A 25,621-nucleotide genomic window follows, 5' to 3' on the forward strand; every position below is an offset into this window, starting at 1 on the left:
TACTTGGCTATATGCTCCTTGGGGACATAAGCACATTTTATCTGTAGCACCCATCAAATACAGTGTGCCAAATGAATGTGTCTGTAGCACCTGGTTATAGTATGTGCTCAAAAAATGTGCACTGAATAAGCCAGTGAATGATTGAATCATGTTGCTTTCTTTTAGCTCTATCTTCCAAGGCTCTGCTGTTTGTGTGTATAGCATGGCTGATATCAGAGCAGTTTTTAATGGTCCATATGCTCATAAGGAAAGTGCAGACCATCGTTGGGTACAGTATGATGGAAGAATTCCTTATCCCCGACCTGGCACAGTATGTATCCAATTTAATAATAAATTATTTTTTAAGCCCATATTCTCTTCCTGATTCTGTTATAATAAACTATGCTCTCGACTACAGCAAAATATACTGTGCTTTTTGAAGTACCTGTTATTTATTTATAGTGATGTATTAGCATTTTCATCCTTCATTGGAACTTGTTTTCTTTTGAGTAAGAATTTTAAGTACTATTGGAAACAATGCACTGTATCGTAAGGAGCAGACTGTGCTTAGTATATAGTTCTTATCCTAAGTCTATAGAATCATTAAAATGATTTAATATCTAAAATGACAAATAACCCATGCTAGATGAAAATGCCAAGTAAGTGTTTGTTCCCCACAAACAGCTCTACATAGAGCTAGAGTCTTCAACTCCCCACTTTAAAAACACCACATCAGTAATAATGGCTAATTTTGTGTTTGGATGTCCTTTCTTGTTATACATTTGTCTTTTCTTACTATATTGCACCATGGAATTATACCCATACTGTACATGGGGAAAAGACCTAGAGAATCCTGAGTCCAAAATTCTATTCAAGTAGTATAAATGATGTTTAAAGCACAGATGAAACAAGTAATAAATGGGTTTTAGAGCTTATGCATATGTTTAAAAAAAAAACTTTGTCGTTTAAAATCTACATGTGCATTATAAATAGGCTTTTGTTTTGTTTTGTTGATTTAATTCAACCAGTTTTAAGTTATTTAAATACTTTAGGATTGGTTAGTTGATGTAATATAAAGGGCAAAATGCTTAATTTTTCATTTAAGATTTATTATGAATATTTCTACCATGAGGTCTAAAATACTAATTGAAAAATTGTTAATCCTTTTAATTCTGAGTTTTGTCTCTCCATATGTTCGTCAAGGGAAAACAGTTGGTAGCTAGGCTTTCTAAATTCTCTTTGTATCTTCCAGTCACATAGCCTAATATAATTAAACTTGGGAAATACACTGTGCAAACTTGTGTATTTTCCTTTTCATAATTTTTTAACATAAATATGTTTTAGAGATGTTTTCTGGACTGATTATAATGTAATCACATTTGTGGGGTTTTTTTTCAAATAATATGATTTTTCAGGACTTTTATTTTCTTTAAATGTAAAAGCTCTACTTGTGTTATTTTTGTTTTTAACAGTATTACAGAGTATAGGTGCTCTTAGGGCATTCAGGTACTCTTTGAAAGGCTTTACAAATCTTAATCTTCATAACGACTCTCAGAAGCAAGTGTTTTTACTAGCAAGTGTTTTTGCTATGAGTTTCACAGATGAGCAGTCTCAGGCGCAGATAGGTAGCCACTGCCCCGAGGTCACAAAGCGAGGGAGTGGTGCAGCTGAGTTTTAAATCCAGATACTCAGGCAGCAGAATCTGACCTTTGAATCCTGGTACTATATTAGAGACTTTTAGTGTTAAATTATATTTCCCCTTCCATGTAGATCTTTCATTGAATATATACATATTGAATATATATACTGAATGCATATACATATATGTGTATATATATATATATATTTTTTTTTTGAGAGGGCATCTCTCATATTTATTGATCAAATAGTTGTTAACAACAATAAAATTCTGTATAGGGGAGTCAATGCTCAATGCACAATCATTAATCCACCCCAAGCCTAATTCTCATCAGTCTCCAATCTTCTGAACCATAACGAACAAGTTCTTACATGGTGAACAAATTCTTACATAGTGAATAAGTTCTTACATGATGAACAGTACAAGGGCAGTCATCACAGAAACTTTTGGTTTTGATCACACATTATGAACTATAAACAATCAAGTCAAATATGAATATTCGTTTGATTTTTATACTTGATTTATATGTGGATCCCACATTTCTCCCTTTATTATTATTATTATTATTATTATTATTATTATTATTTTTAATAAAATGCTGAAGTGGTAGGTAGATGCAAGATAAAGGTAGGGAACATACTTTAATGTTGTAAGAGAGCAAATGTAGATGATCAGGTGTGTGCCTGTAGACTATGTGTTAATCCAAGCTAGACAAGGGCAATAAAACATCCACGGATGCAGCAGATTTCTCTCAAAACGGGGGGGGTAGGGGGTGGTGAGGTTCTAAGCCTCACCTCTGTTGATCCCCATTTTCTCACCTGATGGCCCCCCCTGCAACTGTGCCTGTCTTAGGTTGTTCCTCCCTTGAGGAATCTTACCCGTCTCTGGCTAACCAGTCATCTTCCGGGGCCATACAGGGAAATGTAAAGTTGGTAAGTGAGAGAGAGGCAATATTGTTTGAAAAGGTTAGCTTTTTACTTCTTTGCAGATTTATGCCCTGTGGCTTTTATGCCCAGTATTTGTCTTGAGGTATCTTTTCCACTTGGAAGAATTATGATACTCGGTAAATTCAATATGAAGCACGAATTCTATTTAAGCATTGTAACTAGGAAGGAAGAAGAAAAGCTATAGGAGGAGCATACGGAAGATAACATGGGAAGATTGATTATTTCTTTGACATATCTTCTTGTAGAGTAACAAGCATGTATAGGTTTTAAACTACTAATTAAATTGCTTACACACATTAACATAATAGGAATACAGTTACATAACCAAAGCAGATCTATAATTACCAGCCATCTCCAGTGAAACCAAGAAAACCAGTTAGGCATCTTAGGCATTTGTGAAAATTTATCTATGATACGATGGATATTGTCCAACTGTACTTGAACAGTCTGAGAGAAATCAGACAAATTAAAACAACCCATTCCTGGGAACTGTTCACATCCCATATGTTCTTTTAACAGTAGATAGTCTGTAGTTGTAAGATTTTGGAGCGCTACAACTTGCCCTTCTCCTAATTCTTGGTTGAGTTCCCACAGTATAGATCCAGTCAAATTTGTTGTTTTACTGTATGCACAGGCCAGCTTAGACATCTCCTTCTTCATTCCCATGGCAAGTCAAGGAACCAGTGCGATGAATGCAGCTATAGCTGTAGCAGCGCCTGGATCTTTGTTGAGGTTTTTTCATGATCATCTTCTGGTATGAGTCTTCCAGAGAGTGCTGATGTTGGAAGTTCTTCTTCATATCGTGTCTCAGTTCATTTTTTGGGTATCCAAATTAGGCTTTGATCTTCTGTATAAACACAAACAGACCCTTTGCCCTCACTTTGATATGCCCTTTATACCATTTTGTAGAACTCATTGGAGGTCACCACAGAGGAATTGCTTTTTTTCTTTTTTAAGAGAAAGGAATATTATCAGAAAAATGTACCTCCACAGCCGATCATCTGACACCCTTTAAGTGATCAAAATTAAGGATATTTAAAGCATGCATTAATCGTTGATTTACAGTTAGTTTTATCTTATCAGAGAGTAATCCAGTAATCCCCCTTTTCTTTCTTTCTTTTTTTTTTTGTTATCATTAATCTACACTTACATGAAGAATATTATGTTTACTAGGCTCTCCCCTATACCAAGTCCCCCTATAAACCCCTTTACAGTCACTGTCCATCAGCATAGCAAAATGTTATAGAATCACTACTTGTCTTCTCTGTTTTGTACAGCCCTCCCCTTTCTCCCACCCCCCCATTCTGCATGCTAATCTTAATACCCCCTTTCTTCTCCCCCCTCTTATCCCTCCTACCCACCAATCCTCCCCAGTCCCTTTCCCTTTGGTACCTGTTAGTCCATTCTTGGGTTCTGTGATTCCGCTGCTGTTTTGTTCCTTCAGTTTTTCCTTTGTTCTTATACTCCACAGATGAGTGAAATCATTTGGTATTTCTCTTTCTCTGCTTGGCTTATTTCACTGAGCATAATACCCTCCAGCTCCATCCATGTTGCTGCAAATGGTAGGATTTTCCCTCTTCTTATGGCTGAGTAGTATCCCATTGTGTATATGTACCACATCTTCTTTATCCATTCATCTACCGATGGACATTTAGGTTGCTTCCAATTCTTGGCTATTGTAAATAGTGCTGCGATAAACATAGGGGTGCATCTGTCTTTCTCAAACTTGAGTGCTGCATTTTTAGGGTAAATTCCTAGAAGTGGAATTCCTGGGTCAAACGGTAAGTCTGTTTTGAGCATTTTGAGGAACCTCCATACTGCTTTCCACAATGGTTGAACTAATTTACATTCCCACCAGCAGTGTAGGAGGGCTCCCCTTTCTCCACAGCCTTGCCAACATTTGTTGTTGTTTGTCTTTTGGATGGCAGCCATCCTTACAATGAGGTGATACCTCATTGTAGTTTTAATTTGCATTTCTCTGATAATTAGCGATGTGGAGCATCTTTTCATGTGTCTGTTGGCCATCTGTATTTCTTTTTTGGAGAACTGTCTGTTCAGTTCCTCTGCCCATTTTTTAATTGGGTTATTTGTTTTTTGTTTGTTGAGGCATGTGAGCTCTTTATATATTTTGGACATCAAGCCTTTATCGGATCTGTCATTTTCAAATATATTCTATTCTCCCATACTGTAGGGTTCCTTTTTGTTCTATTGATGGTGTCTTTTCCTGTACAGAAGCTTTTCAGCTTAATATAGTCCCACTTGTTCATTTTTGCTGTTGTTTTCCTTGCCCGGGGAAATATGTTCCAGAAGAGGTCACTCATGTTTATGTCTAAAAGGTTTTTGCCTATGTTTTTTTCCAAGAGTTTAATGGTTTCATGACTTACATTCAGGTCTTCGATCCATTTTGGGATCCCATATATGCCCTCCACGCATGCACTGTGTCTGCGCTCTGGTGCGGATGGCTAGGGCTGGGTGTTTAGCAGTTCTGGGCTCCCTCTCCCTCCCGGCTCTGACTCCTCTCCTCCCGCCGGGAGCTGGGGTGAGGGGCGCTCGGGTCCCGCTGGGCCGGGGCTTGTATCTTACCCCTTTCACTAGGCGCTGGGCTCTCGCACATGTGAATATAGTCTGGCTGTTGTTCTGTGTCTTCTGGTCTCTCTTTTAGGATTAGTTGTATTTGTTGCATTTTCAAAAATATATATGTTTTTGGAAGGAGATTCCCACTGTCCTACTCACACCACCATGTTGGCTCCACCTCTCTCTCTACATATTTTTATATGTGAATATATATTAATATATATATGCATATTTCATATACTATATATATTTTATGTAAAATGGATATAGAGAGAACATTTATATGTGTTTCTTCTATTTTTAGGAGATTGATTAAAATTCAGACCTCTAGCTGGGGAAATTTTATCATACCAGGCTTCTTGGATTAAATATCATAGACTAGTGTAACCTTCTGAGCTGTTTCTACATGTGTTTGCTTTAAAAAATAAACATTGACCACTGAGGCCATTTAAAAAAAACATTTTCAGTATCTGTATGTTACTAAAGATTGAAACCATCCACGTTAATTGTAGAAAATTATTTGCATACATATATACAGTATGTGATTCTTGTAATACTAAGAAATTGAAATTAACTGTCAAAAAGACCACAAACTGATGCCAGATTGCATTATTTCCTAATTATGGTGAGGGTTTGAGGTGGTTTCACTACTTCCCTGCTCCTGCCTGAGGATGTGATTGCCATATGAAATTTAAAGACAACTCACATATTACAGGATTCTCCTCATAAGTTCACAGCCACTTCTTCAAAATGTGATAGGTTAACACCCAATCCCCACCCCCAGTGGTAAAATATTCATGTCAGTGAAGAGAGTTTTTCATCAATGAGAAAAGAAACACCACATTTGGTAAATAGACCAATCTTTGCTGCTGAGTACTCAAAACATAAGTTGTTTACACTGTGGTTATTTTCTTGAAGAGTTCAAAATTATCTGGGGAATAGGCTGTATCCACACTACCAAATAAATACTTTACATTTTTTTTCCTTTTGAACAATTTAGAGAAGGAAAATATTACCAGACATAGGGAAGTACCATTTAGCAGAGTTATTCCTTTATCCTTTCTGAACATCAGTATTTCTCATAGAATTCCTATGCTTTTTTAAATGTGTAACACATTTGGACCTGAAGCTAAGCTTTGAAAGTTATGTCTTGTAACCACCAAGAGTCCCCAAATCACGATGGTTCCACTTAACAGTTTTTCAACTTTACAGTGGTGCAAAAGCTATACACATCCAGTAGAAACAATACTTCAAATTTTCAATTTTGATCTTTTTCAAGACCAGGGATAAGTAGTTTAATATTGTCTTGTCATGCTGGGCAGCCACTATGAGCCATAACTCCCAGTCAGTCTCATGATCATGAGGATCAATAACCAATGTGCTGACAACTATTCTGTACCCCTACAACTATGCTGTTTTCCTTTTAAGTATAGGATTCAATAAATTGCATGAGTTATTGAACATTTTATTATAAAATAGGCTTTGTGTTATATGATTGTGCCCAACTCTAGCCTAATGTAAGTGTTCCTGAACATGTTTAAGGTAGGCTAGGCTAAGCTATGATGTTCTGTATAGGTTAGGTGCACTAACTGCATTTTTGGCTTACAATATTTTCAGTTTACAATGGATTTATCAGTACATAACCCCACTGTAAGTCATGGAGGATCTGTAATCTTTTATCTATAGCATGTATTTGGGCCAGTGGTGACAAGATAGAAAGACACAGTCTCCTTCAGAAGGACTCTAGCAGAACACTTTCTTTTATCAAGTAGATTATGTTATTTTTGTAAAACTTGGATTTAAAAAAAAATATCCAAGTTACTGTCAGAGTTATTTTACTTGGTAGTTTTAGTTGCAAAGAGAGTTTTTTCTTGCCATTCTAAACTAAACTCAGATGATATCTATGCTGGTTTTAGATGGGGAGCACCCATACAAGTCAGTTTTAGAAATGTAAAACAATAATACTGGGGTATTTTCAAATTATTTTTCATTGACCAACCTTTTCCAATTGGTTCTGTGTAAGAATAGTGATGTCCACTCAGCCTCAGGGAGGCTACAGTAGCCAAAGGATGTGTTATTTCCAAGTAACTGTTTACTTTTAAATTCTCTCTGAAATCACTATGACCAAATTGGAATTGTCTGAAATCATACATAAATGTATAACGTCTTTGCATCCTTACTTCTAGTAATTTTAAAAATGATGTCTTGCTTTATATGTGTACAGAATGCTAATGCTCAGATTTTCCACATTATATTTGGATGGCTGATGTTGAAGTTAGGAACATCATATATCTGATGTGAAAATCTATTACTCAAATATGCTTTCAATAAACTAACTTTACTATTTTAAATAACTCATATTCATAAAATCATTGTAATTATATTTCACGGAGTATCAAGTAACTACATTTGTAAAATTTGAGAATCCAAGAGCTGGAATGGATGATAGAGACCACATAATTCACCCTCGTTTTACAGAAGAGAAAACCAATGCCCAGAATAGCTAAATAACTTTCTCAATATCAAATTGCAAACACTACAGAATGAAGAGGGATGTCGGGGTTTTCTGACCAGCCTTCTCTCCTTTATTTTTTAATATTGTCTAACATTCATATTCCTGATTGGCATACTGTTGAATGCACTACCTAAAATTTTTACATCATCTCCTGACATTTCTCACATCTGTTCTTTTAAGCAGTCTGATTTCAGTAATTTTTATTTAAGTGAAGCTGTGTCTTATTTTCTAAAAACTTCCAATTCAGAAATTTTAGTTGAAAACTATTGTTGAACAAACCTTATGATCCAGACACAGTAATAAGGACTTATATGTTGTCTCAATACAGTCTTACAACATAATAGTGTAGCTATTATTATCTCAATTTTATGACTAAAAAAAGAGTCCGATGAGGGTAAATGCATGTTCCTGGTATTATACTTTGGGAAGTGGTTGAGACTGAGATTAAATTTAGGTCTACTTGACTCCAAATTAAATGCTATTAATGTCCACGCCATTCTACTTTCAGAGAGATAATGGTGAATAACCAAGAAGAACCTTACATTGTTTCCCCAGGGATTGATCTGTTCTCTGCACAAATAATAATGAAGTTTTGAAAGCTTATTGCCACTTGTCATTTCTTTTACTTCAGTTCAGGGGAACACATCTTTAATAAAAGCATTGCTGAATAATTTGCTCTCTATGAAATGTCAGAATCTTTACTGAAAGCTACCTTACACTTCAGCTAACATTTTAAAATAGATAATTTAAAAACCACCTTTGAATTTATGTTTTCTCATCCATCTCACAATTAAGGTTGAATTCTGTCTTCCAGCAGTGCTTTCTGTTAACGTCATTACTTTGGTGAATAAACACTACAGCTTCTAGAGTGTGAAACTCCGAATGTACAACTTCTTAGTTTTGACAGAATTCTATACTCGCCGTGACAAAAGTCAAATCTAAACTCTTAGCCTTCCAGTGATACCACTGCCCTACAATGTTTATAAGCCTGGAAAATCAAGGGTACATTTATACAATTCCTTCTCTGCAAGGGATTCTTCTGCCCTCTGGTGTCCAATAGAATGTCTGAACAAACTGTCTTTTGTTCAGATAGACTTTTTCTATCATTATTAAATTGCTGGTCTTGGTAATAAAAGTTCCAAGTGAAATTAAGTATGGAAGAATCTACCATACAGTGAGTAATACAGGTCAGATACAGAAACTAAACCAAGGTCAAGTCAAAAATAACTAGCTACTAGGAAACTCAGAATCTGAGGAAGAGTTTTAAAGGCAGAAGATTTCAGTTCTGGTGTTTGATTTATTGTGAAAGATTAAATCTGTAGTTTTATTCTTTGGTAATAAGGAATTTTTATGATTTATGCATAAATGTTAAATATTTTTTAATGTTTACTTGAAAGTGAGTTTCAGTGTTTAAACCATTCTCTTATCAAAAAGGTGAGAAGCACTTTTGGCATGAGATTTACCTTCTTAACAGATTTTTCAGTGTACAATACTGTATTATGACCTCCAGGCTATAATACTGTACAGCAGATCTCTAGAATGTATTCATCTTGTGGAACTGAAGTTGCATACCCTTTGCTGAGTGACTTCCTATTTTCCATCCCCCCCAGCCCCTGACAACTGCAGTTCTATTCATTGCTTCCATGAGTTTGGCCACTTTATATACATAAATGGAATGATGCAATTTGTCTCCTGTGACTGTCCTGATGTCCTAATGTGTCACTTAGCCTAATGTCCTCCACGTTCATCTGTGTTGTCACATATTGCAGGATTTCTTTCCTTTTCAAGACTGAAAAGTATTGTACATAATGACGTATTTGTACATAATGTACATAATGACATATTTGTATCCATTCATTAGAACAGTTAGGTTATTTCCACATGCAAGATAAAGGTTCCTCAAAAAAATAAAAACAGAACTATGATATGATACAGTCTGCCCACTTCTGGGTATTCATCCAAAAGAATCTGGAAGGACTGATTAGCACAGGATCTTGAAAAGAGATTAACACCCCATGTTCTTGCAGTGCTATTCACAATATCAAAATGTGCAAATTACTTCTTTCCCAAGTGCAAATATTTAAGAAATGTATGTTTCAGTACTCTTGAGTCATTTTGCCACTGTTTTTGACAATTTCTAAACCTCTAATTTTGTAAAAATAACTATTCATTTTTAAATTCCATTTTCCCCCATATAGTAACCACTTTTATTGTTAAATGTTTTTGCTTTCCATTTTTGTTTGGTTTAGCCTTACTTTTTTTTTCCCCTTAGAGCTTTTTATTTTATTGATGTATCATTGATACACAATCTTATGTTGATTTCAAGTGTACAACACAGTGGTTCAACAGTTACCTATATTATGAAGTCCTCACCCCCACTAGGGCAGTTACTATCTGTCAACATATGAAGATGTTACAGAATCATTGGCTATATTCTCTATGCTGTACTACCATCACTGTGACCAACTTATATTATGATTGAGTATTTTGTGCCCCTTTATCACTCACCCCACACATCACCCCAGCCCCTCCCCCATGTTACCCATCAATCACTTCTCAGTGTTTACAAGTCTACTGTTTTAGCCTTACTTTTAATAGTCAAAACTTAGATGTGAATTTTTCAACTAAGGCTCCATCTTTTGGTAGTGAGCAAAAAGAGGTAGGTAGAGGCATTCTCTTTTAATTTCACAGCTTAAATTTACTATGTGTACACTGGTGAATAACAAACACATTGTAATACCCATTAATAGCTTAAACACCAGCAAAACCTCTTCTTTGTATATAGGTCCTGTGAAAAGGTGAGGTACATGGTGGTTCTGAGCATTCCTGTGAATTTCTTGGTTCAAACATTTGACACAAAGCCATGTTTCAAGGAACACCATGACATGACAAAAAGCATCTTGGACTGTATACTTACAGACTTGACTTCTCACCCCAGCTCTGCCTCTTACACTATCTGACACTGGACACATTGGATAAATGTTCATTTTCAGCTCTAATTCTTCTTATTGTTGTCATTATTGATGGGGGGGTTGTTTGATTTTAAGTCACATGAAATATCAAAGCCATTAAGCTAACTTGCTTCTTTCTATTTATTCCCTCTCCATTGTGTATTTCTGAGTATAGATAATGTGTGCTTGTCCTTTTAGAGACAAAAACAGAAGAAAATATTAAAATGTCTTGTAAAACTGACTAAGAATTGTTAAATCTCAAATCCCTGAAAACATCTCCCCTCTCCAATTCTGTTTTAGGAACTCAAGTCATATCCACATATTAATCAATCAGCTATTTAATTTAACCAGCCTATTAACAAAAAAAATGTTAAGTGGTTTTTCAACTACCACCATATGTAAAATAATGAAATCTCTCCCTTCTTTGACATTTCAGATTTTTGTTTAAATAAGAAGCCCTACCACATACACCTCCTCACATGGGTTTTTCTCTAAAGTAAATCAAAAGTAAAGGCTAAGCAGTTTCTCCCTTTGCAGTAGGGTCTTTATTGTCCTCTGCTGTGAGATAAAATCTCCCAGACTGTGGCTGTGAATGAGGATATGTCTAAAAGTCCTTATTTGTTTCCCACCAAATTATTAATCATTCTAACACTATGAAAGATTGAAAAGTAACAAAGTTCTTTTGATTCCAGGTCCACTGGAAACTTTATCTTACCAGATATGCTACCTTGGACCAGCTCTGGGTCCCTGCATAGCCATCTGTTTTAAAAAGGCTGTTTTTACTCTGACATATCAAAGCATCACTGTCTTAACTGAGATTGATTTATGATTTTGCTCCAAAAAAGCAAATCCTGGAGAGATTGTATCGTAGGATAATATTATATAATGTTCAATAACTGGATATATGTAATGGTACTTCACCTAGTACTAGAATGATTGCTGAGACATTCCAAGTTTTACCTTGGCTTCTGTTCTCAGCAGCTGGGATTTGAGATGACCATGGAATCCACAACTTCCAGCACCTTTTGGGAACCCTGTTTTCCCTTCCTAATCTACCTAAAATATTTGGCTTGGGTGATGATATTCTCCCATGACACATCATTTTCATAGAACTGATGATAGAATTCTGTGTCTTTGCTGATCCTCTAAGTTAGATCTGGGTTATAAACTGGGCTGGCCCCAGGAAGGATTTTCCTGATTGTATTGCAGAAAATGAATGATCAGGTTGATTTCAAAAGTAAGTGTGCAAAAGAAAAACATGTAACTCAAAAATAGTATCTTAAAATTTCTTTTGATTTTAATAGTGTTAGACTGTAATAGTCTTACAAATGGGACTAAAACATGATGGAAGAATTCCCTCACTGTGTCTTCTTACAATATCTTCTCATTCATGCATCTGAGGAATATGGCTAACAGTTTGTTTTACTTGTTTTGTTTTGTTTTAAGTAAGGCTTTCCTAATTAATCTATACTCAGTGGAAAACTTTGGGAAAAATCTTATTATGTAGCACTGGCTCATAGGTGCATTTCTGTCCTATTAAATTCAGTTTTATTTTCTCACCAACATTTGTGCACTGCATGACCTTCCACTTAATGAGATAACAAACTGCTACTTTGTCACCACATCCAGATTTAGAGAACGTTTTTAATTCTAAATCTTTTGGGCTTTTTATTCTAGGATGGAGAAGCAGGGTTAGGGGTAGAATATGGGTCTCCTGACTTGAAGTTCCTAAATCTAATTACACCGTGGGCAGTATATGACAAACTATTACCATCATTTTCCTTTAACTGTATCTAGCATATAATTTCTCTGAAATGTTGAGAGACAATTAATTTCTGACCATCAATTTTTTTCAACTGTTTTTCAGCTTTCTTTTCCACAGAGCCAATATTCTCTTTTAAAATAAGGTTCTTCAAACTGTACACCTAAATTTGTGCATTTTATTGTTTGTACGTCAATTAAAAAAAGACAAAATAAAATAAAATTATCCAAATTCCAGGCTACTTACTATTGTTCAATAGTGTTTTCCTTTTTCTGGTATAGAAATTCCTCTACAAGACAGGGAACTTCAAAAAATAAAGGAAAAGATATAAATTTACCTCTGTATTTGCCCCCTTGCCCCCCAGCCTTTCCATCTCTGATAATGAACATGTTCTCTTGTTCATTATCTATCCTTGTCTATATCTGTTATAAATTGATTTTTAGATGAATAAGCAAAGGGATAGGATTGCACCTATTAAATTGCAATTTTTACTTTATAAATGAAAAATCAAATTTCCTTACATATTTAGTTTATTTTTCTGAAATGAAAGCCATTTAGTTTGCCGAAATGAAAGCCTTGCTCAGTCTTTCCTTGTGCCCTGTCTTTCTTTACATTAGTCATTCCTCTGATTTGTTTAAAAGGAAACTGCAACCTGTAGAGAATAGCTTGAAGCAGCAGGGGGACAAAACTTAACAGCTGTGTGGTGCCTTTCCAAGGAACAAATTTCCCTCATTGGATAAAACCCATTTATTTCCCCTCATCTATTGCTTCCCATTTTACTACTCAAGGCCATGTACAGACATGCAGCACCCCCCAAGCATAACATGATCACAGCTGGACAGCGGGGCACCGGCCTTCCCAGGGAGGCACTGGGCCTGGGCTTTTTGCTGCTGAGTTAGCCTCTCAGCTCAGCGGCTCCCTGGCAGGTTTCTTTTCTCTGACTTACAATCTTGTGCCTGTATTGTTTCCAACAAAGTACTGACTGACTTTTTAAAGTTTGAGTGATAGCTCCCTTTCTTTTCCCCCCCTCTCAAATTTCAAACTGTCTTAGTTTTTCAAAACAGTAGATGGAGACACAGATAAATTCCCTGATGTATTTTCCACAGTCCTAGGAGCTAAAAGGTTGAAAGTCTGGCACATGTTAGAAAGCTGGCAGCAGAAATAAATGGGCCTCAACAGCATATTCAGATGGCTGTGTTAATACGTAGAAATTAAAAGTATATGCATACAGAGAAAACTTCACTGGATTTTTAATACCTGGCATGTATACCTGCACTAGGAAATTTCCTATGATTTTTTTGAAGGAAAATAATTGAACACGATCATTTGCTTTAGCGGAAGCAGTTTCCCACACATTCTCTTCTTCCTTTGTGGAATTTTTTCTGTCTACTTTACTCTTATCTGGATATTTGGTTGGCATCTCAAGCTATTTTTAGGTCTGTGTGCTACACAGCTATATGATATCAAAGGAAAATTCCAATAGTTTTTAGTGTACTACAATAACAGTATTTGGTTCAAACTGTACTATCTTAAACCTCAGGGAGTAACTGTACCAAATCGCTTTCATTTGTAAAAGCATAATGGAGACTTAGACCTGAGACATCATGCCCGGCAACTTAGACGATAAAGATCTTAGCCAAACACTGGCAGCATGCCATGAGGGAAAGCTGCCATAGAAAAAAGACATTTTCAAAGATCATTTTATAATAGTCAATAGAAACCAGGTTTTCCTTCTCTCCTTTTTCTTAGATTTGATTACACTTAAACCTTTTTGTCAGAGGTGAGCAATGAGGAAAACTGTCATGTTTGTTGCTTTGCTAAATGTGCATATCTTCATTCATCTATACTTTCTCACATTAAAATTTCTAATTATTTGAAGATTTGATATGAAAAACTGTGGCTTGAATGTCATGATATTATTTCTTTTGATGTTTGGCCACTGCATAACTACAGCTGCAGACTCAAAAGAGATTTTTTTTTTCTTTTTAAGTTGGAGGGCTGTTTCAAAAATGTGATGCTGGCAAATGATGCTTCTGCTTTGATTTTCGAGACAGACCAACCAGTTGTACTGCACACATCATAAGCTGTGAGCCTACTATATGAATTGCCTTTGAGCTTCTAACATGCAGCCTGTAATTGGGCAAGAACTTTGTATCATCTGAGCTCCATATCCATTTGAATTATAGCTTAATGTTTAATATAAGGTTCTTTCCATTATTGAGCTGGTAAAAGTCGAGGGCTAAGTACTAGAAATAATGACTGAAGACAGACTCACTTCTTTAGACTAGCACCCAGTTAAGAATATATATAGGTAATTGCCAGTTGGCTAACATCCTAGGATATTTCTAACCAGTACAACTTCTTTGATGTTTCTTCTACGTCAGTGAGCCATTATGATTTTATTACTGTAAAATTTGAAGTCAGGGTCATATATTGTGATTAACTCCAATATCTTTAGTTCCAATAAGAAAGCCCCGCTTTAGGATGTTTTGACTGTAGAGTACAGTTTTGAAGCCTTGCCTTGACAAGATTCTCATTAGTACCTGGTATAAATGTCTCAGTTCAGTGGAGATTTTGCTTCCAACTTATCTAAAAACTCAAATAGGGGAAAAACAATACTTTCTTACAAACTTTTCTTATTGTTACTAATTTTATTTTCTATCCTTGCATCGTATAGCCAGTTTTCCATAACAAATGTCTGTATTAGTTCATTAAGTATTCAATGTGATAACAGAATTGTTACATCTGTGGTAACTTCCTAAAATATACTGAAGTAATAAAATAGACATAGTATGTGAGAAATAAGATAGTGGCTGAAAAAAAACCCCATCAAACTATAAAATAATTTCCTCTTTATTCATGTTCTTTGGGTAAAGACATCAAATTTATTGAATTTGTACTTGTTTGAACTTCTTACTTTTACCACCAGGGGGCAGGGAATGCTAACTATTGAATTAGTAAATACTAAAAGACACGTAAGAGGCAATTTTAGACAGAAGTGAAAAATTCCCTGAGGGTTCCTCCACAGATCCTTTAGGAGAAGAGCTATTGAATTGTTCACAGTTAAATCAGTTATAAAAACTAGATAATTATGATGCCAAACTATTAAGGCTCTTTAACAAGGAATTTTTTTTTTTTCGAGAGGGCAGCTCTCATATTTATTGATCATATGGTTGTTAACAACAATAAAATTCTGTATAAGGGACTCAATGCACAATCATTAATCAACCCCAAGCCTAATTCTCAACAGTCTCCAATCTTCTGAAGCATAACGAAAAAGTTTTTACATGGTGAACAAGTTCTTACATAGTGAATAAGTTCTAACATGGTGAACAGTGCAAGGGCAGTCATCACAGAAACTTTAGGATTTGATCACACATCATGAACTATAAACAATCAGGTCAATTATGATTATTCATTTGATTTTTAAACTTGATTTATATGTGAATCCCACATTTCTCCCTTATTATTATTATTATTATTTTTAATAAAATGCTGAAGTGGTAGGTAGATGCAAGATAAAGGTAGAAAACATAGTTTAGTGCTGTAAGAGGGCAAATGTAGATGATCAGGTGTGTGCCTATAGACTAAGTATTAATCCAAGATAGACAAGGGCAACAAAACATCCATGGATGCACAAGATTTTTCTCAAAACGGGGGGTGAGTTTCTAAGCCTCACCTCTGTTGATCCCCAATTTCTCACCTGATGGCGCCCCTGCGACTGTGCCTGTCTTAGGTTGTTCCTCCCTTGAGGAATCTTACCCGTCTCTGGCTAACCAGTCATCTTCTGGGGCCGTACAGGGAAATGTAAAGTTGGAAAGTAAGAGAGAAGCAATATTGTTTGAAAAGGTTAGCTTTTTACTTCTTTGCAGATTTATGCCCTGTGTCTTCTATGCCCGGCATTTGTCTTGAGGTATCTTTACCACTTGGAAGAATTATGATACTCGGTAATTTCTATATGAGGCACGAATTCTACTTAGGAGTTGTAATTATGAAGGAAGAAGAGAAGCTATAGAAGTAGCAGATGGAAGAAAACATGGGAAGATTGATTATTTCTTTGACATATCTTCTTGTAATGTAACATAAGCATGTATAGGTTTTAAATTACTAATAAAATTGCGTGCACACCTTAACATAATAGGAATATAGCTGCATAACCAAAGCAGACCTACAATTACCAGCCATATCCAGTGAAACCAAGAAAACCAGTTAGGCACCCTAGGCATTTGTGAAAACTTATCAATGATATAATAGATATTGTCTAACTGAATTTGAATATTTTGAGAAAAATCAGACAAATTAAAACAACACATTCCTGGGAACTGTTCACATACCATATGTTCTTTTAACAGTAGATAGTCTATAGTTGCAAGATTTTGGAGTGCTGCAACTTGCACTTCTTCTAATTCTTAGTTGAGTTCTGACAGTATAGATCCAGTCAAATTTGTTGTATTACTGTATGCACAGGCCAGCTTACATATCTCCTTCATTCCAATGGCAAGTCCAGGAACAGGTGGGATGAATGCAGGTACAACTGCAACAGCACCAGGATCTTTGTTGAAGTTTTTTTGATGATCATCTTCTGGAATAACTCTTCCAGAGAATGTTGATGTTGGAAGTTCTTCATATCATATCTTAATTCGTTTTCTGGGTAGCCAAATTAGGCTTTGATTCCTCTGTATAAACACAAACTAACCCTTTGCCCACACTTTGATATGCCCTTTATACCATTGTGAAGAACTTATTGGAGATCACCACACAGGAACTGCCTTTTTTTTTTTTAAGAGAAAGGAATATTATCAGAAAAATGTACTTCCATAGCTGATCATCTGACACCCTTTAAATTATCAAAATTAAGGATATTTAAAGCATGCATTAATTGGTGATTTGCAGTTAGTTTTATCCAATCAAGGAGTAATCCCCCTTTTCTTTCTTTTTTTTTTATCATTAATCTACAATTACAGATAGAACATTCTGTTTACTAGACTCTCCCATATACCAGGTCCCCCCCACAAACCCCCGTACAGTCACTGTCCATCAGCATAGCAAAATGTTGTATAATCACTACTTGTCTTCTCTGTGTTGTACAGAACTCCCCTTTCTCCCACCCCCCATTATGCATGCTAATCATAATATGCCCTTTCTTCTTCCCCCCCTTATCCCTCCCTACCTACCCATCCTCCCCAGTCCCTTTCCCTTTGGTACCTGTTAGTCCATTCTTGGGTTCTGTGATTCCGCTGCTGTTTTGTTCCTTCAGTTTTTCCTTTGTTCTTATACTCCACAGATGAGTGAAATCATTTGGTATTTTTCTTTCTCCACTTGGCTTATTTCACTGAGCATAATACACTCTAGCTCCATCCATGTTGTGGCAAATGGTAGGATTTGTTTTCTTCTTATGGCTGAATAATATTCCATTGTGTATATGTACCACATCTTCTTTATCCATTCATCTACTGATGGACACTTAGGTTGCTTCCAATTCTTGGCTATTGTAAATAGTGCTGCGATAAACATAGGGGTGCATCTGTCTTTTTCAAACATGAGTGCTGCATTCTTAGGGTAAATTCCAAGGAGTGTAATTCCTGGGTCAAATGGTAAGTCTATTTTGAGCATTTTGAGGAACCTCAATACTGCTTTCCACAATGGTTGAACTAATTTACATTCCCACCAGCAGTGTAGGAGGGTTCCCCTTTCTCCACAACCTCACCAACATTTCTTGTTGTTTGTCTTTTGGATGGTAGCCTTCCTTACTGGTGTGAGGTGATATGTCATTGCGGTTTTAATTTGCATTTCTCTCATAATTAGCGATATGGAGCATCTTTTCATGTGTCTGTTGGCCATCTGTATTTCTTTTTTGGAGAACTGTCTGTTCAGTTCCACTGCCCATTTTTTAATTGGATTATTTGTTTTTTGTTTGTTGAGGTGGGTGAGCTCTTTATATATTTTGGATGTCAAGCCTTTATTGGATCTGTCATTTACAAATATATTCTCCCATACTGTATGGTTCCTTTTTGTTCTATTGATGGTGTCTTTTGCTGCACAGAAACTTTTCAGCTTAATATAGGCCCGTTTGTTCATTTTTGCTGTTGTTTTCCTTGCCCGGGGAAATATGTTCAAGAAGAGGTCACTCATGTTTATGTCTAAGAGGTTTTTGCCTATGTTTTTTTCTAAGAGTATTATGGTTTCATGACTTACATTCAGGTCTTTGATCCATTTTGAATTTACTTTTGTGTATGGGGTTAGATAATGGTCCAGTTTCACTCTCCTACATGTAGCTGTCCAGTTTTGACAGCACCATCTGTTGAAGAGACTGTCATTTTGCCATTGTATGTCCATGGCTCCTTTATCAAATATTAATTGACCATATATGTTTGGGTTAATGTCTAGAGTCTCTAATCTGTTCCACTGGTCTGTGGCTCTGTTCTTGTGCCAGTACCAAATTGTCTTGATTACTATGGCTTTGTAGTAGAGCTTGAAGTTGGGGAGTGAGATCCCCCCTACTTTATTCTTCCTTCTCAGGATTGCTTTGGCTATTTGAGGTCTTTGGTGTTTCCATATGAATTTTTGAATTATTTGTTCCAGTTCATTGAAGAATGTTGCTGGTAATTTGATAGGGATTGCATTAAATCTGTATATTGCTTTGGGCAGGATGGACATTTTGACGATATTAATTCTTCCTAGCCCCGAGCATGGGATGAGTTTCCATTTGTTAGTGTCCCCTTTAATTTCTCTTAAGAGTGTCCTGTAGTTTTCAGGGTATAGGTCTTTTACTTCTTTGGTTAGGTTTATTCCTTGGTATTTTATTCCTTTTGATGCAATTGTGAATGGAGTTGTTTTCCTGATTTCTCGTTCTATTGGTTCATTGTTAGTGTATAGGAAAGCCACAGGTTTCTGTGTGTTAATTTTGTAGCCTGCAACTTTGCTGTATTCCGATATCAGTTCTAGTAGTTTTGGAGTGGAGTCTTTAGGGTTTTTTATGTACAATATCATGTCATCTGCAAATAGTGACAGTTTAACTTCTTCTTTACCAATCTGGATTCCTTGTATTTCTTTGTTTTGTCTGATTGCTATGGCTAGGACCTCCAGTACTATGTTAAATAACAGTGGGGAGAGTGGGCATCCCTGTCTGGTTCCCGATCTCAGAGGAAAAGCTTTCAGCTTCTCGCTGTTCAGTATAATGTTGTCTGTGGCTTTATCATATATGGCCTTTATTATGTTGAGGTACTTGCCCTCTATTCCCATTTTGCTGAGAGTTTTTATCATGAATGGATGTTGAATTTTGTCAAATGCTTTTTCAGCATCTATGGAGATGATCATGTGGTTTTTGTCTTTCTTTTTGTTGATGTGGTGGAAGATGTTGATGGATTTTCAAATGTTGTACCATCCTTGCATCCCTGGGATGAGTCCCACTTGGTCATGGTGTATGATCCTTTTGATGTATTTTTGGATTCAGTTTGCTAATATTTTGTTGAGTATTTTTGCATCTACATTCATCAGGGATATTGGTCTGTAGTTTTCTTTTTTGGTGGGGTCTTTTCCTGGTTTTATTATAAGGTGATGTTGGCTTCATAGAATGAGTTTGGGAGTATTCCCTCCTCTTCTATTTTTTGGAAAACTTTAAGGAGAATGGGTATTATGTCTTCTCTGTGTGTCTGATAAAATTCCGAGGTAAATCCGGCTGGCCAGGGGTTTTGTTCTTGGGTAGTTTTTTGATTACCGTTTCAATTTCTTTGTTCATAATTGGTTTAACTTTTGTGTTTCTTCCTTGGTCAGTCTTGGAAGGTTGTATTTTTCTAGGAAGTTGTCCATTTCTTGTAGGTTTTCGAGCTTGTTGGCATATAGGTTTTCATAGTAGTCTTTAATAATTCTTTGTATTTCTGTGGAATCTGTCGTGATTTTTCCGTTCTCATTTCTGATTATGTTTATTTGTGTTGATTCTCTTTTTCTCTTAAGAAGTTTGGCTGCAGGCTTATCTATTTTGTTTATTTTCTCAAAGAACCAGCTCTTGGTTTCATTGATTTTTTTCTATTGTTTTATTCTTCTCAATATTGTTTATTTCTTGTCTGATCTTTATTATGTGCCTCCTTCTGTTGACTTTAGGCCTCATTTGTTCTTCTTTTTCCATTTTCGATAATTGTGATGTTAGACTATTCATTCGCGATTGTTCTTCCTTCTTCAAGTGTGCTTGGATCACTATATACTTTCCTCTTAAGACTGCTTTCACTGCATCCCACAGAAGTTGGGGCTTTGTGCTGTTGTTGTCATTTGTTTCCATATATTCCTTGATCTCTATTTTAATTTGTTCATTGATCCATTGATTATTTAGGAGCATGTTGTTAAGCCTCCATGTGTTTGTGAGCCTTTTTGTTTTCTTTGTAGAATTTATTTCTAATTTTATACCTTTGTGGTCTGAAAAGTTGGTTGGTAGAATTTCAATATTTTGGAATTTACTGAGGCTCTTTTTGTGGGTTGGTATGTGGTCTATTCTGGAGAATGTTCCATGTGCACTTGAGAAGAATGTATATCCTGTTGCTTTTGGATGTAGAGTTCTATAGATGTCTATTAGGTCCATCTGTTCCACTGCGTTGTTCAGTGCGTCCGTGTCCCTACTTATTTTCTGCCCAGTGGATCTGTACTTTGGGGTGAGTGGCATGTTGAAGTCTCCTAAAATGAATGCACTGCAGTCTATTTCCCCCTTTAGTTCTGTTACTATTGCTTTCACATGTGCTGGTGCTCCTGTGTTAGGTGCATATATATTTAGAATGGTTATATCCTCTTGTTGGACTGAGCCCTTTATCATTATGTAGTGTCCTTTATCTCTTGTTACTTTCTTTGTTTTGAAGTCTATTTTGTCTGATATTAGTACTGCAACCCCTGCTTTCTTCTCTCTGTTGTTTACCTGAAATATGTTTTTCCATCCCTTGACTTTTAGTCTGTGCATGTCTTTGGGTTTGAGGTGAGTTTCTTGTAAACAGCATATAGATGGGTCTTGCTTTTTTATCCATTCTATTACTCTGTGTCTTTTGATTGGTGCGTTCAGTCCATTTACATTTAGGGTGACTATTGAAATATATGTACTTATTGCCATTGCAGGCTTTAGATTCGTGGTTACCAAAGGTTCAAGTTTAGCCTCTTTAGTATCTTACTGCCTAACTTAGCTCACTTATTGAGCTGTTATATACTCTGTATGGAGATTCTTTTCTTCTCTCCCTTTTCATTCCTCCTCCTCCATTCTTCATATGTTGGGTGTTTTGTTCTGTGCTCTTTTTGGGAGTGCTCCCGTCTAGAGCAGTCCCTGTAAGATGCCCTGTAGAGGTGGTTTATGGGAGGCAAATTCCCTCAACTTTTGCTTGTCTGGGAATTATTTAATCCCTCCATCATATTTAAATGATAATCATGCTGGTTACAGTATCCTTGTTTCAAGGCCCTTCTGTTTCATTGCATTAAATATATCATGCCATTCTCTTCTGGCCTGTAAGGTTTCTGTTGAGAAGTCTGATGATAGCCTGATGGGTTTTCCTTTATAGGTGACCTTTTTCTCTCTAACTGCCTTTAAAACTCTTTCCTTGTCCTTGATCTTTGCCATTTTAATTATGTGTCTTGGTGTTGTCCTCCTTGGATCCTTTCTGTTGGGAGTTCTATGTATTTCCATGGTCTCTTCAATTATTTATTCCCCCAGTTTGGGGAAGTTTTCAGCAATTATTTCTTCAAAGACACTTTCTATCCCTTTTTCTCTCTCTTCTTCTTCTGGTACCCCTATAATACGGATATTGTTTCTTTTGGATTGATCTCACAGTTCTCTTAATATTGTTTCATTCCTGGAGATCCTTTTATCTTTCTCTATGTCAGCTTCTATGCATTCCTGTTCTCTGTTTTCTATTCCTTCAATGGCCTCTTGCATCTTATGCATTCTGCTCATAAATCCTTCCAGAGTTCCACTTCTGTAATATCTTTCCAGGTGTCTGTAATCTCCCTCTGGACTTCATCGCTTTGCTCTTGTATATTTCTTTTCATCTCCGTCAGCATGTTTATGATTTTTATTTTGAATCCTTTTTCAGGAAGACTGGTTAGGTCTGTCTCCTCTGGTGTTGTCTCTGTGATCTTTGTCTGCCTGTAATTTTGCCTTTTCATGGCGATAGAGATAGTCTGGAGAGCTGGCATGAGTGATGGCTGGAAGAACTTTCCTTCTTGTTGGTTTGTGGCCTTCCTCTCCTGGGAGAACAGTGACCTCTAGTGGCTTGTGCTGGGCAGCTGTGAGCAGACAGGACTTCTAATTCCTGCCTGGCTGCTATGGAGTTTATCTCCGCTGTAGCTGTGGGCGTGCCTTGCCTCGGGCTGCTACTCCGATATGGTGGAGCCACGTTGGATGGGGTGCGGCCAGGAGGCTATTTATCTCCGTGAGTGGCCTCTGTGCTCCCTGCTGCCCAGGGGGTTAGAGTGCCCAGAGATCCCCAGATTCCCTGCTGCTAGACTAAGTGTCCCAGGATGCTTCCATCCAGTTTTGGGGTCCCTGTCCCTTTAAGACTTCCAAAAAGCACTCACAAAGAAAAATAAAGAAGGGAAAAATAAAATAAATGAATAATTAATTAATTTTAAAAAAAGGAAAAGCTGCTCGCTTTTCTTTTTCCCTGGGCACTTCCCTCAGGGACCTGCTCACAGGTCTTGGTGTCCTGTTTCCCTAGTATCCAGGACCCCCCGCATGCACTGTGGCTGCGCTCTATTGCAGATGGCTGGGGCTGGGTGTTTAGCAGTCCTGGACTCCCTCTCTCTCCCCCCGCTCCGACTCCTCTCCTTCCGCTGGGAGCTGGGGGGAGGGGCCTCAGGTCCCACCGGTCTGGGGCTTGTGTCTTACCCCCTTCATGGAGCGCTGGGTTCTCGCAGGTGTGGATGTGGTCTGGATGTTGTCCTGTGTCCTCTGGTCTCTATTCTAGGAAGAGTTGTCTTTGTTATATTTTCGTAAATGTATGTGGTTTTGGGAGGATATTTCCACTGCTCTACTCATGCCACCATCTTGGCTCCTCTACAAGGAATTTTTATATGTTCATTTGTCTCATTTTACTTTTCATAATCATGTTTTTAATTTAACAGTGAAATCTTAAAGAAAATTTAAAATAATATTTTTTCATATATTCCCATATTTATAGATCACTTTCTTCATAATTGTTTCAACTCAAATTTCACGTACCTTCATAAGAAAGAATAATCATAAGAAAAGAGTTTGTGGTGGAAACTGTAGAAAATACAGATAAATAGATACAATTTAATTTTTTTAAAGAAAACTGGGAATCTTGAACAAGCTAGGATTTGTTTTCACAAGGTTCTTTTTGATGACCATTAGCCAAGCAATGACAGTATCTTTTGAGATATGAGGTTAATTTAAGAAGAGAACAGTTCAAAAGATAACAGAAATATCTAGCATAAGAGTTTTTTTAATTCAGTTTCCTGAAGTCAGTTTTATCAGAAGAAAAGGTCTTGTCTTGTCTTCTCTTCTTATGAAGATACATGAATTTTGAAATGAAATAATCATGAGAAAAGTGATCCATAAATATGGGAATATTTGGAAAACCATTATTTTAAATTTCTTTTAAGATTTCACTTTTAAATTACAGATTTTCACTTGTGCTAATGCTACTGAAAAGAGTCTTTCAAAAGCAAGAGCCCAACTGGGCATCGTTAAAAGACTTAAAATATGTGCAGAATTAATAATTTTAATAAGTATAACTGACTTGTAATTATATTAGCTTCAGGTATTCAAATTAATGATTCAATATTGGTATGTTTTGCAGAATGATCATCACAATGTCTAGTTAATATCCGTCGCCATACATTCTAATTTTTTTCTTGTGCTGGGAACTATTAAGATGTTCTCTCAGCAACTTTAAACTATACAGTACAGTATGATTAACTGCAGTAACCATGCTGTACATTGTGTCTCTGTGATTTACTTCTTTTATAGCTGGAAATGTGTACCTTTGAACCCTTTGCTTATTTTGCCAATCGCCCACTACCTGCTGCTGGTGACCACAAAACACCAAACTGTTCTATCTAAGAGTTTGGGTTTTGTTACTGTTGCTGTTTTTAAGATTCCACATATAATTGAGAGTATACAGTATTTCTCTTTATCTGATTTATTTCACTTAGTATATAATACCCTCAAGGTCCATCCATGCAATCACAAATGGCAAGATTTCATTCTTTTTTATTGCTGAATATTATTCCATTGGAATAATTAAATTGAGAAAATTGGATTTAAATATAGTTGAGGTGAACTGCATCTATTTACAAGTACATGTAATTCCATGGTAATCCTGTTGACTGTTCCTTTAATTTTATCCACGATAAGCCTTAAAAACTTTATTAGAAGTAAGTGTAAATTTCTCAGGTGCATGAGCAATGTTTTTATTCCCCTCCTCATTTCTATATAGTGTCCAAGCAAAACCTATGATCCATTGATTAAATCCACCCGAGATTTTCCAGATGATGTCATCAGTTTCATAAAGCGGCACCCTGTAATGTATAAATCAGTATATCCTGTTGCGGGAGGGCCAACGTTCAAGCGAATCAATGTGGACTACAGACTGACACAGATCGTGGTGGATCATGTTGTTGCAGAAGATGGCCAGTATGATGTAATGTTCCTTGGAACAGGTATGCTAGAACCAGATTATGCTCCTTTTGGGGGAATCTTTCATTATGAGACAAAGAGAACAAAAACTTCAAGAAACTTACTGGTCAAAGCCAAAGTGACTAATTATTAGTTAATGTCTAGTCAGTATTTCTTAACATTGCATAATGCATGCTTTTAATTGTCAATCAGAAATATCTTCCGGCCTCTTTTAGTGTTATCTGAGGTTTCAAAATATGTACATGTATTATGACTGCAGTGTGCCTGATATAGATTAGGGGCTTAATACATATTTGTTGAAAGATTGTAAACTAAAATTAAACAAGTAGGTCAAAGCAATGTTTCTTTATTTTCGAACTCCACATTTCCTTCTCTCTACAGAGATATTTGATAAGCCCTACCCCAAAGGATCCCTTAACTCCATTTTGAGAATCAATGACTTAGTTGACTTAAGATGGCTTTTAAAAAAAGTAAACATTACTTTGTAAAAATCTTTAAGTAGAAATTTCTTGGAGACTATTTTTCCTATCCTTGAATTTTGTGGATTAAGAAACACTTTCAGTATTAGAGCTTGTTTTATTCACTCTTTTGTCTGCCAACTCAGTAATTATAAAATTTTTAAAAAGTAT

The 25,621-nt window shown here is 36.3% G+C and overlaps 1 protein-coding gene across 1 annotated transcript in view; it reads left to right on the plus strand.

The window, feature by feature from the left end:
• Positions 1-25,621, plus strand: part of SEMA3D (semaphorin 3D) — a 206,377-nt gene that overhangs the window by 154,057 nt on the left and 26,699 nt on the right. Inside the window, exons 11-12 of the mRNA XM_037021701.2 lie at positions 166-310; positions 24,793-25,015. Coding sequence (XP_036877596.1) covers positions 166-310; positions 24,793-25,015 — 368 coding nt within the window. The remainder of the gene's footprint in view (positions 1-165; positions 311-24,792; positions 25,016-25,621) is intronic.

This window comes from Manis javanica, chromosome 6, assembly GCF_040802235.1.
Source record: "Manis javanica isolate MJ-LG chromosome 6, MJ_LKY, whole genome shotgun sequence".
In the NCBI taxonomy this organism is placed as follows: Eukaryota; Metazoa; Chordata; class Mammalia; order Pholidota; family Manidae; genus Manis; species Manis javanica.